General features: G+C 43.8%; 1 protein-coding gene across 3 annotated transcripts in view; it reads right to left on the bottom strand.

The window, feature by feature from the left end:
• The window catches only part of LOC110489619 (vasoactive intestinal polypeptide receptor 2), an 18,577-nt gene extending 3,134 nt beyond the window's left edge, over positions 1 to 15,443 (bottom strand). The window contains exons 1-12 of one of the 3 annotated variants that reach the window (XM_090199315.1): positions 14,656 to 15,443; positions 8,542 to 8,644; positions 7,839 to 7,946; positions 7,655 to 7,749; positions 6,358 to 6,455; positions 5,921 to 6,059; positions 5,462 to 5,609; positions 4,682 to 4,742; positions 4,506 to 4,575; positions 2,019 to 2,110; positions 1,789 to 1,927; positions 1 to 221 (exon numbers count right to left, since the gene is read on the bottom strand). The exon at positions 1 to 221 is cut by the window's left edge and continues 457 nt beyond it. In XM_090199315.1, coding sequence (XP_090055441.1) covers positions 87 to 221; positions 1,789 to 1,927; positions 2,019 to 2,110; positions 4,506 to 4,575; positions 4,682 to 4,742; positions 5,462 to 5,609; positions 5,921 to 6,059; positions 6,358 to 6,455; positions 7,655 to 7,749; positions 7,839 to 7,946; positions 8,542 to 8,644; positions 14,656 to 14,754 — 1,287 coding nt within the window. In that variant the 5' untranslated portion in view covers positions 14,755 to 15,443 and the 3' untranslated portion in view covers positions 1 to 86. The remainder of the gene's footprint in view (positions 222 to 1,788; positions 1,928 to 2,018; positions 2,111 to 4,505; positions 4,576 to 4,681; positions 4,743 to 5,461; positions 5,610 to 5,920; positions 6,060 to 6,357; positions 6,456 to 7,654; positions 7,750 to 7,838; positions 7,947 to 8,541; positions 8,645 to 14,655) is intronic. The other 2 variants (XM_090199316.1, XM_036943759.2) reach the window with 2 other exon arrangements.
• Positions 15,444 to 15,667: the final 224 nt, after the last annotated feature.

The raw sequence follows: 15,667 nt of genomic DNA on the forward strand, positions 1-15,667 counted from the left end.
TAGTTGTTGATAAGTCTCGCACATCACTGTGGAGGAATTTTGGCCCACTCCTGCATGCAGAACTTTGACTAGGCCATTCCAAAACTTCAAATTTGTTGCTTTTTAACCATTTTCATGTAGACTTGATTGTGTGTTTTTGGATCATTGTCTTTCTGCATGAGCCAACTGCACTTCAGCTTCAGCTCACAGACGGATGGCCTGACATTCTCCTGTAGAATTCTCTGATACAAAGCAGAATTCATGGTTCCTATTAAGGCAAGTCGTCCAGGTCCTGAGGCAGCAAAGCATCCCCAAACCATCACACTACCTGAGCTTAAAAGGTACAAATGTGTTGTTCTAGCCCTGAGCAAAGCAGTTAACCCACTGTTCCAGGGGTTGGGTTAAATGTGGAAGACACATTTCAGTTGAATGCATTCAGTTTTACAACTGACTAGGTATCCCCCTTTCCCTTTAAGAGAAAAAAAACAATTTAATAAATGTTTGAATAAGGCTGTAGTGCAGCAAAATGTGGGGGGTCGGAATACTTTCCGAATGCACTGTATATATAAAAGTATGAACGCCCTTCAAATTAGTGGATTTCGGTATTTCAGCATAACGCGTTGCTGACAGGTGTATAAAATCGAGCACCCAGCCCTGCAATCTCCATAGACAAACATTAGCAGTATAATCGTCTTACTGAAGAGCTCAGTGACTTTCAACGTGGCACCGTCATAGGATGCCACCTTTACAACAAGTCAGTTCATCAAATTACTGCCCTGCTAAAGCTGACCCGGTCAACTGTAAGTGCTGTATTGTGAAGTAGGAACGTCTAAGAGCAACAGCGGCTCAACCGCGAAGTAGTAGGCCACACAAGCTCACAGAACGGAACTGCTAAGTGCTGAGGCACGTAGCACGGAAAAATGTCCTCGGATGCAACCTTCACCCCTGAGTTCCAAACTGCATATGGAAGCAATGTCAGCACAGTAACTGTTCGTCGGGAGCTCCATAAAATGGGTTTCCATGGCCGAGCAGCCATGCTTAAGATCCCCATGCAAGCTTAAGATCACCATGCACACTGCCAAGCGTCGGTTGGAGTGGTGTAAAGCTCGCCACCATTGGAGACTGGAGCAGTCCGGCAAACGAATATGGGTTTGGTGGATACCAGAAGAACGCTACCTTCCCCAATGCATAGTGCCAACTGTAAAATTTGGTAAAGAATGAATAACGGTCTGGGGTTGTTTTTCATGGTTCAAGCTAGACCCCTTAGTTCCAGTGAGGGAAATCTTAATGCTACAGCATGTAATGACATTCTAAACAATTCTGTCCTTCCAACTTTGTGGAAACAGTTTGGGGAAGGCCCTTTCCTGTTTCAGCATGACAATGTCCTCGTGCACAAAGCGAGGTCCATACAGAAATGGTTTGTCGAGATCGGTGTGGAAGAACTTGACTGGCCTGCACAGAGCCCTGATCTCAACTCCATCGAATTGGAATGCCAACTGCGAGCCAGGCCTAATCGCCCAACATCAGTACCCAGCCTTGCTAATGCCCTCGTAGATGAATGAAAGCAAGTCCCTGCAGAAATGTTACAACATCTAGTGGAAAGCATTCCCAGGAGAGTGGAGGCTGTTATAGCAGCAAAAGGGGGACCAACTCCATATTAATGCCCATGATTTTGGAATGAGCTGTTTGACGAGCAGGTGTCCACATACTTTTATATACCTGGAATGACCCCAGTCCCAGGTCAAACTAGATAGGGTTAGGGTTAGGGGGGTAAAATGTTAAAGATCAGGGGTTAAGGTAGTGGTATACCTGGAATGACCCCAGTCCCAGGTCAAAGATAATCTTGTATTCTGCCATCCTGTCGCTCTCTGTCTCCACCAGGTAGACAAACACCATGTAGTTGACTCCAAATAGAGGAATCAGCAGCAGGGTGGACTTAGCCAGACACCTGCAACACACAGGTATGTAAGAATAATCTAAACAAATGTGATGGGTTGTTGAGAGAATATCTGTTTTATGATTGGTTGTTGGAGGGGTACCTGTACTGTGATTGGTTGTTCCCGCCCACGTCAGAGCAGAGTAGTTTCTGGACGAGGATACGGATGATACTGATGAACAGAACAAAGTTGATCTGATGAGACAAGAGACCTCCATTAGAATGAGTAGGGCAGTGGTGGTCATGAAATTTTGTCAGTCAGTGATTGTAAAGCAATAACTGTCGGTCTCACGGTAATTGACTGTAATTGACCGAGGCTGCAGGTAGCCTAGTGGTTGGAGTGTTGGACTAGTAACCGAAAGGTTGCAAGATTGAATCCCCGACCTGACAAGGTAGGAATCTGTCGTTCTGCCCCTGAACAAGGCAGTTAACCCACTGTTCCTAGGCTGTCATTGAAAAATAAGAATTTGTTCTTAACTAACTTGCCTAGTTAAATAAAGGTTAAAAAAAAACTCACATTTAGCATCTGCTGGCTTCCACACACAAGCCACTGATGTTGACCTTAGAAACATCTACATTTAAAAAAGTCTAATAAATCAATGCAATTTAACCTTCACAAGAAATCCAAGCATGATATGAATAAAAAGTAGTCTATTTCGGAAGAACAGCATACTCTGAGTTGTCCTTATGTTAGGTCCTGATCTGGCTATGCCAAGTGGCTGTGGGCTACACTGGTTCATTTAGCAGACAAGATTTGCTTATAATTATGTTGCATTACTTTATAGTATGGTGAATACAATTGAACAAAGCTGAATAAACTTGAAAGGATCTTTTCTCCAACGATTTGAGGAGGTGCGTACATGCGGCGATTCTGTGTTGGTCGGTTAACAAAGAAGTTGGTACTCCTATATGCTTAATTTAGAGTTATTCATGTAACTTTCGTTGTTCTACAAACGGGCTACGTTTAGATTTTTAATACATTCTAAGGCTGCATGATACGACTGTAATGATAATTTGAAAAAAGTCTCTTGAAAGGCATGAGCTCTGCATAGTGTTTTGCGCAGGCTGTACACACTTCATCAGTCTCTCATTCACAATTTGACAAGCACTTGATAATGCCTAGAATTTCACAGCGGTATCCCCTTTGTGTGGCCGTAATGCACCCTAAAACAATCCATGCCTTTTGTGTTATACACATCTCCTTGAGTGCTGTGCACTCATCACGTGATCGGGTCTGTCTCACAGGCTACAAGTGAAGACAGACACATCCGAAACGCAACTGCGTGTCCTTATCCATTTCCGAGGTGCACATTGAAGATACTGGAAGAACTTTCCACATTTACTTTTCGTCAGCCAACAAGATGAGTAGGCCTAACGAACAGCAAAAGCACTAGCCTATGTCAATCTACTATCCCCCAGAGTACAAAGGTCCACCTTCTGTGGGAGAAATAAATATTCCAAACATAGTCTGGGACAGTTGTGGGATGCGATAGATCCCAAATGAATACAACCACCAACCAGCATCCCAAAAATGTTTTTACGCAATGTGTCTGACTCAACAGATCAGAAAGTTTAGCTTGAAATGTTGATAAACTATTAGGCTATTTCTCCACATTATAAGCGCAGCAATGCGCACATGATAGTAGGCTATAAGAGTGAATGTTCCATTAGCGGGAAAACACCATTATCATAAGTGACCACATATGTAATTATGCATGGAATGCTTTTATTATAAAGGTGTATTTTATATGGGGAAAATGTTCTTCCCCAATCTTGAAACTCAGACTCTGCTTATGCATGCCAGTTAGGCTCTACACCTGTTGTTAAGCAGATTAATGTGCTTAATTTTAAGAAGTTATTTGGCCACTTGTGATACAAATCTTATTAAAACATATAGGCTAGGCTACATGAGGTGTGATACTAACCTTATTAAAACATATAGGACTATGGGCTAGGCTACATGAGGTGTGATACTAACCTTATTAAAACATATAGGACTATGGGCTAGGCTACATGAGGTGTGATACTAACCTTATTTAAACATATAGACCTATGGGCTAGGCTACATGAGGTGTGATACTAACCTTATTTAAACATATAGGACTATGGGCTAGGCTACATGAGGTGTACAACTATGATTGGAAAAAGTCGCAAAAAAAGGCATTGTTTCTTACGCTGGGCATCATTCACAAGTGATAATATATCATTCACAAGTGATCACCCATCAGACTATTCTTGATTTAATCTGGTCTTTACATATACTAAATAATATATGTGTGAGATTTGTTTTAATTTAGAATGGACCATTATCATGCACCTTCATCGAAATATCATCAGTGGGAATAAATACACAGCTTTTACCCGTGGTTTATTTTCATGCCAGCCAGGTAGGCTATACTCCTGTTGTAAATATAAGCATATAAGTATTACCGCCGTGTGGCGGTAATACAGTCACGGCAACAGCCCTAGACATGAGACCCCATTTTGGCACTAATGGAGACAGCAGCCCAACCCTGTTTCTGCTAGTTTGTTCAGTGACTCAAAGGGCTTGCTGATACTGGGACGCCATTACTGCTCTACTGATACTCACTATCACAGACGCCATTATGGGCCAGTTGATCACCCTCCTAGGGGTAGGAATGTCATTCCTCTCCCAGCAGCTACACACACCCCCACACACACACACACACATTGATTAGTCGCATGTTGAGCTTGTGAGACGGGGAGATGTTCAGTCGCCTGTTGATGATGTCAGAGCAGACTCACTCGGTGTCTTCCAGATACATCCTACAGAAGATCCAGATCACCAGAAATACTGAAGGTAACCCTGAGAAAGACACACAGAGAGAGAGAGAGAGAGAGAGAGAGAGAGAGAGAGAAGGGAGAGAGGGGAAGAAAGAAAAGAGAGAAGAAGATAGGAAGAAAGAGAGAGAGAGAAAGAAAGAGTGATAATGAGAGAGAGAGAGAAAGAGAGATAATGAGAGAGAGAGATAATGAGAGAGAGAGAGAGAGAGAGAGATAATGAGAGAGAGAGAGAGAGAAGGGAGAGAGGGGAAGAAAGAAAAGAGAGGAAGATAGGAAGAAAGAGAGAGAAAGAAAGAACGATAATGAGAGAGAGAAAGAGAGATAATGAGAGGGAGAGAGAGAGATAATGAGAGATAGAGAGATAATGAGAGAGAGAGAGAGAAAGAGAGAGAAGAGAGAGAGAGAGAGAGAGAGAGAGAGAGAGAGAGAGAGAGAGAGAGAGAGAGAGGAAACAGCCACTAAACAGCAGCCTACAAACTACACACCATAGACACAGTCCGTAATACTCAACCAATACCTACTAAACACAGGGAACATTAAGACAATGGATTACTTCTGTCAGGGGCTGAAGGATGTAGTAATAACAACTAGTCCAGAAAGTGACATTGGACAAACGGAGAGTAGTGAGAGAGAGAGAATATTACAACAGTGTTTATACTGTGAGCATACATTTATTATACTGGGAATAATACCCTCTGTGTCACCGCCATGGTTAAAGAGAAAGAGTGTGTGTGTTCTTACCCCAGCCGATGGTGAGGTAGACAGCGAGGTGTGTATATGAATAGGTTACCAGGAGCAGTGTCTGTAGGTAGAGCCCCTCCACCAGCAGCCAGAAGAAGTTAGCCATTATGAAATAGTTAAACATCACCAAACTGACCTTACAGCCCACCTAATGTACACACACACACACAGAAACCACACAAACCACACACACAAACACACACACGTACATACACACCACACACATACACACACACACACACACATGCACAAACGCACGCACAAACACACGCACGCATACACAAAAACACATGCACACACAGAGTTAGCCATGTGAGTTAAACTCCATCAGACTAACTTCACAGACCAACTACAAATAACACAATGTTCCTATACTGTGTTAACACTTGTACACATTTACAGTCCTCGGAGACAGACATCTGCACACATTTTACAATATAGTTAGAGTGTGAGTCTCACCAGTGAGGGCTGTGTGCTACAGTCAGTGTTTTGGTTCTGGGAGAAGATGACAGAGTCTTTAACCAGCACAGCCACCGCTCGCAAGATGAACGACACAAACAGGTTCACATGGATATAGTTCCTAGTGCAGTGGAGCCTCCTACACACGAACACACACACGCACATGAACACACACAAACACATGAACACACACACACACGCACACACGCACACAGTGTGAAAGGAGGTATGAGGTCAGGATAAGAGTGTTTATAAACAGTGTCAACTTGTGAATTATGGGAATTATAAACATCCAAAGGTCCTTGATAACCCCATGTATTAAAAACACAGGACATCACACACACTGCCAAAACACTACCCCTGTGCGTGTGCGTGTATGTGTGTGTATGTGTGAGAGAGAGAGTGTGTATGTGTATGTGTGTGTGAGTGTGTGTTACCTGATCAGACAGAGGGTGAATGTAGAGGTGACGAGAGCAATAATTGAGAGGCTGTGGCCCAGAGTGTACAGAGTCTTCACCACTGAGTAGAACAGCAGCTGGTTGAGTCAAACACACACACACACACACACACACACACACACACACACACACACACACACACACACACACACACACACACACACACACACACACACACACACACACACACTCACACACACACACACACACACACACACACACACACACACACACACACACACACTCTGTCATGTACACACCCACATATTGCAATGCACCAGCTACTGCAAGGAACACACACACACTGGCACACATAGGAGTACATTCTGGATGCCCAGTAAAAAGCATTGCTGTTGTCAAAATAGTCTGTGTCTCCTCAATAACTTATTTCCCAACCAGTTTGGGATGCAACAGAGGTTGGGGAATAACAGCAGCTAGTGTGTGTGTGTGAGTGTGTGTTTGTATGTGTATCAGTCTGTCTACTCTTCATCATTCTCCTCCCCATCAACCTCTCATTCTTATAAACAACATTCCCCTAGTCTGAGACACCATCAGACTCAGACACACACACACACACACACACACACACACACACACACACACACACACACACACACACACACACACACACACACACACACACACACACACACACACACACACACACACACACACACACACACACACACACACACACACAATAATAAACTGTTCAAACCCTAACTATGTGCTTTGTATTTTATCCCAAAAAGTGAGCACTAACTTTAAACTTTCACATCTGACCCCTGATCTTGACCCCGGAACCTCCTCTGGGAGAGAGACAGTCCAGACTCTTCTCTACAGAGATGGAAGGAATGGAACCCAGACAGAATCCTCTCCTCTGACTGTGGAATCTCAATGGAACACGTGAGAGGGTCTGGACTCACTCAACCATAGAGGCTGTCATACAACAGAGACACGCCACCTGGACAGGCCAAGTATGCCCTATGACTCTCTACTCTGGCACACAGGGAACAGACACACAATCAGAGGTAGGGGATGGGAAACATGAAATGTTTAGTGGGTTCGAAAAGTAATTTTCTTTGGCTCCTTTACCCAATAACACAAGCAGACAAAGGAGAAGATTCCATCTGAGGCACAACTGACTGAATAACCTGTTCCAGCTCAGTGCAGTGTCTGACTCTGTAGTGATTTAGTGGAGTCCGTTCTGGTTCAACGGTCACAGTTCCTGCACCATGTTGGGTTACTAACTTTGGAGTTGCTGTGGCAGAACTACCTTGTTAGGTTTGTTGTCGCTGGACCAGCAGACCGTGCTGATGCTGGGGTAGATGTCAGACCAGCCAGCCTCAGTACAGTTCCTACTAAAGGTACCTAACAGAGAGAATAAACAGCAATATAAGGACGATGTAAAGTACGGTCAATGGAATGATGGAGGGATGGAGGGATGGATGTGTGTTTACCATGTCGTCCGAAGAGGTGTGTGAGAGCAGGGGGGCAGGAGAGAGTCACCTCTTCCCCTATTGCTGCTGGGGCCCAACATGAGATGTTGTCCCACAGACCACCACAGCCTACACACACACAAACGCACGCATGCACACACACACACACACACACACACACACACACACACACACACACACACACACACACACACACACACACACACACACACACACACACACACACACACACACACACACACACACACACACACACACACACACACTTAAACAAAGGTACACAAGTCAGACATGCATGCAAGTGTGTGTGTGTGTGTGTGTGTGTGTGCGTGCGTGCGTGCGTGTATGTATTTGTATGTGTGTGTGTGTGTGTGTGTGTGTGTGTGTGTGTGTGTGTGTGTGTGTGTACATGTGTACATGTGTATGATAAGTTCTGTTTGACATTAAGGGAATGTTATCCAAACTTTAAAACATAGTAGTTCCCCTAAATAACAGAAAACTGGACACTCAAACATTAAGGGAAAATAAATCTTCACATATGGGTAACATTACAAAAACGTTCTTTCTCCCTAGAATTGTTAGCTGGGTATTTTGTTGGCTCTACAGGTGAATCCTGTCTGTGTTGCTGAGCATCTATAGGAAATGGGTCAGGTTTCTGTGTGTGTGTGTGTGTACTTGTGTGCGTGCGTGCATGCATGTCTACCGGGAGGCTCTAGTGATTGTTTCTCCAGCTGATTGTGACACTCTAGCTCCGCCCTCTGCAGCTCCCAGATGAAGTGACATGTGGGATTTCTCCCGCTGACTTCCTGGACAGAGAGGAATTAGAAAGACAGTCAGTGTCTCAACGGTCTTTACTGCCTCCTCTCCTCGTCTCTTCATCTCCTCGTCTCCTCTCCTCATCCCCTCTCCATATTGGAACAGAGGAGAAACACTGTGAGAGATGGAGAGAGACAGGAGGGTGGGAAGAGAGAGGGGCGGTACAGGGAGGTGGAAATATACAAAGACAGAGAGAGATTCTTTCATTCCGTTAGATATAGCTCACTATGTGTAGAGCAGGTAATCCCAAACTGGGGTACGCACAATGTCGTCGGGGGTACGCCAAATAAAAATGTGATTACTTTTTAAAAACAAATAAAATAATAAAAAACATTCAAAAATAAATCTTCACATTTTCAAACAGTCCATTTATATTTTCCAACGGGGCTATACATTTTTTCTCACCTGAGTAGCCTCATTTCACTGCCCAAAATAAAATTAAACCATCTAGTGTTCAGCGAAATAACAACACATTGTCAAATTCAGGTAGCCTAGGCAAATAATTAACATCCAATCACGTTAACCGTTACTCTCTCGCGGGAAACCTTCACTCTTGCGCAGACATTTAGAAACTAAACATAACCATTTGAAAAATAAAAGCAACAGACACCATTAATAAGAATGGGCTAGAAGCATCTTATGGTGAGCTACCGAGTGGCTAGGACAGACAAGCCCCACACTATTGTGGTGGACTTGATTATTCCTGCTGCCGTGGATATGGCTGGGACAATGCTGGGGGAAAAAGCTAACTAAACAATGGCTTCATCAAACAACACTGTTTCACGACGCATCAGTGGCATGGCAGGAGATGTTTTGAAACAATTGCTGCTTCGCATAAAAGCCAGTGATTAATATGCGTTACAGCTGGATGAGTCAACAGACGTGGGGGGCCTGGCACAGCTCCTGGTATATGTCCGTTACGGTTATAGGGGGTCAATTAAGGAAGACATCCTCTTCAGCAAACCACTGGAAACCAGGACAACATGAGAGGATATTATTAAAGTACTGGACAGCAGGGCCTCCCGGGTGGCGCAGTGGTCTAGGCATTTCATCGTAGTGCTAGCTGTGCCACCAGAGATTTTGGTTTGAGCCCCCCGCGACCGGGAGGTCCATGGGGCAACACACTATTGGCCCAGAGTTGTCTGGGTTAGGGAGGGTTTGGCCGGCAGGGATATCCTTGTCTCATCGCGCACTAGCGTCTCCTGTGGCAGGCCGGGCGCAGTGCACGCTGACCAGGTCGCCAGGTGCACGGTGTTTCCTCCGACACATTGGTGCGGCTGGCTTCAGGGTTGGATGTGCGTTGTGTCAAGAAGCAGTGCAGCTTGGTTGGGTTGTGTTTCGGAGGACGCGTGGCTCTCGACCTTCGCCTCTCTCGAGTCCGTACGGGATTTGCAGTGATGAGACAAGACTGTAATTACTACCAAATGGGGAGAAAAAAGGGTAAAAAAAAAAGTACTGGACAGCTTTGTCACATCAAATTGACTTTGGTGGTCAAGATGTGTTGGTATCTGTACTGATGGTGTAAAAGCCATGACATAGTGGAGTGGTAATGTGCGTGCAAGCAGTTGCTCACGACGCCACTTGGGTACACTGCAGCATCCAACGAGAGGCTCTTGCTGCCAAGGGAATGCCTGACAGCTTGAAAGACGTTTTGGACACTACAGTGTAAATGGTTAACTTCATTAAAGCAAGGCCCCTGAACTCTCATGTGTTTTCTGTACTATGCAATGATATGGGCAGCGACCATGTAACACTTTTTACATACAGTGTGCTGGTTATCAAGGGGCAAAATATTGACACGTTTTTATAATTGAAAGATGAGCTTAAATATATTGACCATAATTTTCACTTGTCTGACCGCTTGCATGATGACGAGTTTCTCACACGACTGGCCTATCTGGGTGATGTTTTTTCTCGCCAGAATAATCTGAATCTAGGATTGCAGGAACTCTCCGCAACTATATTCAATGTGCGGGACAAAATTGAGGCTGTGATTAGGAGCTTTTTTCTGTCTGCATTAACAAGGACAACACACAGGTCTTTCCATCACTGTATGATTTTTTTGTGTGCAAATGAACTCAAGCTTACGGACAATGTCAAATGTGATATAGCGAAGCACCTGAGTGAGCTGGGCACACTATTACACAGGTACTTTCTCGAAACGGACGACACAAACAACTGGATTCTCATTATCCCTTTCATGCCCTGCCTCCAGTCCACTTACTGATATCTGAACAGGAGAGCCTCATCGAAATTGCAACAAGCAGTTCTGTGAAAATGTAATTTAATCAGAAGCCACTGCCAGATTTCTGGATTGGGCTGCGCTCAGAGTATCCTGCCTTGGCAAATCGTGCTGTTAAGACACTGATGCCCTTTGTGACCACGTACCTATGTGAGAATGGGTTCTCAGCCCTCACTAGCATAACTAAATACAGGCACAGACTGTGTGTGGAAAATGATTTAAGACTGAGACTCTCTCCAATACAACCCAACATTGCAGTTGTGTGCATCCTTTCAAGCACATCCTTCTCATTAACCTGTGGTGAGTTATTCACAATTGTTGATGAACAAAAGGTTTCATATGTAAGATGGTTAAATAAAGAGCAAAATGATTGATTATTATTATGTGTGCCCTGGTCCTATAAGAGCTCTGTCACTTCCCACGAGCCGGGATGTGTCAAAAACTAACACTCATTGAAGGGGAACGGGACTATAAAAAGTTTGGGAACCACTGGTGCAGAGGGTTAAAGGCATCGGGTACTAATCATGATTTCCCCCCCCCCCCCCCCACCCCCCTTCACACAGACACTACATATGTCTTCTGACTTGCAGGCTTTAGGATATTTACTCACAGACCAGCAGAAACTGTGTGTGGTGTTTATATGCTTGTATTGTGTGTGTGTGTGCGTATGTCATGCGTGTGTGTGTGAGTGAGGTTCAGCTGGGTGGTCTGTTTTGTTTCTATTGTGAAATAGCAGCTTCGCTTGGCCACAGTTCAGGACTTTCACTGTGTTTACACTCCTCAACCCCTCCCCCGCATCGTCCACATCCTCAGAGAAGCTGTGTTCCTTTTGGAGCTAAGCTACCTGTCACCAGAACACAAACAACCAATATCGCATCGCCTCATGACCGTCTCAATCAATCACACACTTCCCTGTTACCGTCTCAATCAATCACACATCAACTCACCACTGCCAATCAGACCTGGAGACACTTAACACCCTATAATATGACACGTCTTTATGATATATACTTATATCCAGTTCTCAATGTCCTGATGCTGTGTGTGAGAGAGAGAAAGAGAAAGATCCAGTGGGTACCAGCTATCTCTGGTGCTCCTCCTGGGACCTTTTATATAGAGGAAGGAAGGAAGCCCTCAGGCACAACACCTGCAAAAAAATTTTTAAATTAAATAATCATTAAAAAATATATATAAAATATATATATATAACACGCGCACGCACGCACGCACGCACGCACGTTAGGCAGGCAGGCAGGCAGGCAGGCAGGCAGGCAGGCAGGCAGGCAGGCAGGCAGGCAGGCAGGCAGGCAGGCACGCATGCACGTTAGGCAGGCAGGCAGGCAGGCAGGCAGGCAGGCAGGCAGGCAGGCGCGCATGCGCGCACACGCGCACACGCGCGCACACATACACACACACACACACACACACACACACACACACACACCTGACCCATTTCCCATAGATGCCCAGCAGCACACAGACAGGATTCACCTGATTATTCTGACTGTAGAGCCAACAACATACCCAGCTAACAATTCTAGGGAGAGAATGTTTTTGTAATTTTACCCATAATGTTCCCTTAATGTTTGAGTGTCCAGTTTTCCGTTAGTTTGGGTAATTTTATGATTTGATTTATTTAACCTTTATTTAATTAGGCAAGTCAGTTAAGAACAAATTCTTATTTACAATGACGGCTTCCCCTGGCTAAACCCCTCACCGGGACGACGCTGGGCCTGTTATGCGCCGCCCTGTGTTTTAGGCCTTGTTATTGGGCTACAATCCACAGCTAGGCTATTTAAAAAATAAGCTAATGATCCTCTGTGTTTAAATTATAGGCCTTCTCATGGTGTAGTAGGCTATTCTGAATGATTAAATTTATTTCTGAACAGACAGCAGTAATTATATAACTTTGGCAAATGCATTTCAATATATCAGGGTTGCTGCAGCTCCTCCAGAACCCTTCAAATAGCTATGACTCTATAAGGAAATAAATGATGAAGTGCAACTCTGGAGAGATGAGAGTTGCCGTCTCATGTCTATCAGAGCAGAGGGAGAGAGATCATAGAAAGGGAATCTCATTTTGTTCTGTCAGGATCCAGCTGAAATGAAGCACTGCATATACCATGTAGAACAAATGTGTCTCTGATAAGGAATCACATCTGCTCTCTTCATTGGATTTCTATCTGGAACATTCCTAATTTGTTGCTTCTGATAGAAGCATGGCCCAGGTGGTAGCGTTGCTTCTGATAGAAACATGGCCCAGGTTGGTTCTGATAGAAACATGGCCCAGGTGGTAGAGTTGCTTCTGATAGAAACATGGCCCAGGTGGAAGCATTGCTTCTGATAGAAACATGGCCCAGGTGGTAGCGTTGCTTCTGATAGAAACATGGCCCAGGTTGCTTCTGATAGAAACATGGCCCAGGTGGAAGCATTGCTTCTGATAGAAACATGGCCCAGGTGGTAGCATTGCTTCTGATAGAAACATGGCCCAGGTGGTAGCGTTGCTTCTGATAGAAACATGCCCAGAACATGGTTACCCTATACTGTATATTTACAGTAGCATGTCTGTAATTTCTCACATTTGCCTTTTAAACAATGAGGATGCCAGTTATAACAAATCAATACACAACACATTTTAATGTGGAAAAAAATACTAATTGCAACAGAACCACTTGGGACGAGTAACGGAGTAATATTACGAGTTACTGTCTTCAAATACAGTAATATTATTACATTTACCTTTTCAAGTAAGCTGTATATTACTTTCAGAAGCATATCTCTACCGGTGTGTTTAAAGCTTTTTCTCATGCTAATGAGTTTCATGCTGTAGGTTAACTCGCTTCCAATAGGCTATTTAGAAGTCGAAAATCAAAGAAAGATGGCCTCTGTGTTGTTACCCCGCTTAACCTTTCCAAGTGGAAATGCTCCCATTATTTTGAGTTAATTGAGGAGAAAGAGAACAACATTTTAGTCAAATGCTAACACCACATCAAACCTGAAAAAGGTCGTGCTCAATGGCACAAAGTCAAAGTTCCAGAAATGCATGAAAGAGGAGAAATCTTTAGACATTATGATAATAAAGATGGATAAATAATATTTCCATGTTCTGTGTATGTTTGGTGGGACGTTGATGGAATATTCTCCCAACCCACAGAAAACTGGACACATGGATGTTCTTGCAGCGTTCTCATTTAACATGTCTAGAACATTCATATCTCACGTTCTTAGGAACATGGCAACCATGTTCTATGTATGTTTGGTGGGACGTTGGTGGAATATTCCCCTAACCCACAGAAAACTGGACACATAAAATGTGTCTAGAACATTTATTTCTTTAGTGCTGAGAACATGGTAACCACATTCTGGTTAAGTTTTATTTGACATTAAGGGAATGGTCTCTGGGAAACATTCCTTGCACATCGCTGGAACATTCCTATGACCTAATGAGACTCTTAAGGGAACATTCTCTAAAGTTGTGGGAACGTTTGTTGTTAGCTGGGTATCAACTATTCTAAGAGACCAGTCTTGATTTGAAATTTGAATCATATTTGAGAAAGATCGATAAACCACAGTTTGTCTACATCTAGTCTCATACTTACACATACAATTCTGAATAAGTCTCCAGCTCTCTAGGAATATGAAGGTCTGTCTCACACACGCAGCCGTAAACCCACACACACTTATAAACATGCATGATTACTGAAAGTCCATTAGTAGCCTATAGATGACAAATGTTGCCTGGTCAATTAGTCTACTCACCGTAAGTAAAAGGCAGAGCGCGAGGAGCAGCAGACCAACCCATGACCGCTCCATGGTAGCAGGCAGCACATGAGCTGGTAGTAGACAAGCCGAACTCATGTGGTCACTCTTACGGCGTAGCGCGAGGGCAGAGCCCAGAGAATATTTCACCCTGAAATACTCACATCCATAATGTTTATAAATCTGTTGGTGTTGGCGAAGAAAATAACAACAGTTTGTAAATGCAAAAATAAAACATCCAAACAGCTGTTGGTAGGCTACAGGTATGGAGAGAAAGAGGGAAAAAGAGAAAAGCAGGGAGACTAAGAAAAATAAAGAGATGACTGGAAAGGTGGAGAGGCAGTTGGGGCCAAAGAAGCTGTGAGGGCGGTTTGTGACAACAGATCTCTCTTCCCCATTAACTTGTAGCACTGGGTGCGGCTCCCATCACCTCTGTCCATCAGCCTCGATCCACACCTTTCTGCTAAATTAAATGCATTTAGAATGTAGATAAACTTAGATTTTTTTTCACCAGGATTTATACAGGATACTACCCTCTACATCAAAATCTTCAATCCAAATCCTATTCCTAAAACCTTGATTTTGGACTAATTACCTGAATGGATTCTTACTACCAAATATTATCTAGAAAAAACTTCTAACAAACCAAAACCTGCAGAAGAAACAGCGGAAACCTGGAAACCATCAAAACAAAACTGAGTGAGTAATGTTCAATAATCTCTAGGTCATTTTCTTCTATAAAGCTAAGTAAATAGACTACTAAACTACCAAGATGCTAGGACAGAACTGACCTGGCTGCAACTTCAATTAGCACTGAAGTGTGAAGTGAGATGTGTGAAAACTCTGGCAGGAGAGTTTCACAGCCTCCCAGAACCAAACAGAGGCCTTTGAAATCCCATGCTCCTTGGCATATCCCTGTGCAGATGTCATCACAGTACAGTACACCTTCGATATAACAAATATCAGTGTACAGAATAAGTACAAAACAAGCTCCTCAAGGACAATACAGAGA

Source organism: Oncorhynchus mykiss, chromosome 15, assembly GCF_057628025.1.
Source record: "Oncorhynchus mykiss isolate SJ-2025 chromosome 15, ASM5762802v1, whole genome shotgun sequence".
In the NCBI taxonomy this organism is placed as follows: domain Eukaryota; kingdom Metazoa; phylum Chordata; class Actinopteri; order Salmoniformes; family Salmonidae; genus Oncorhynchus; species Oncorhynchus mykiss.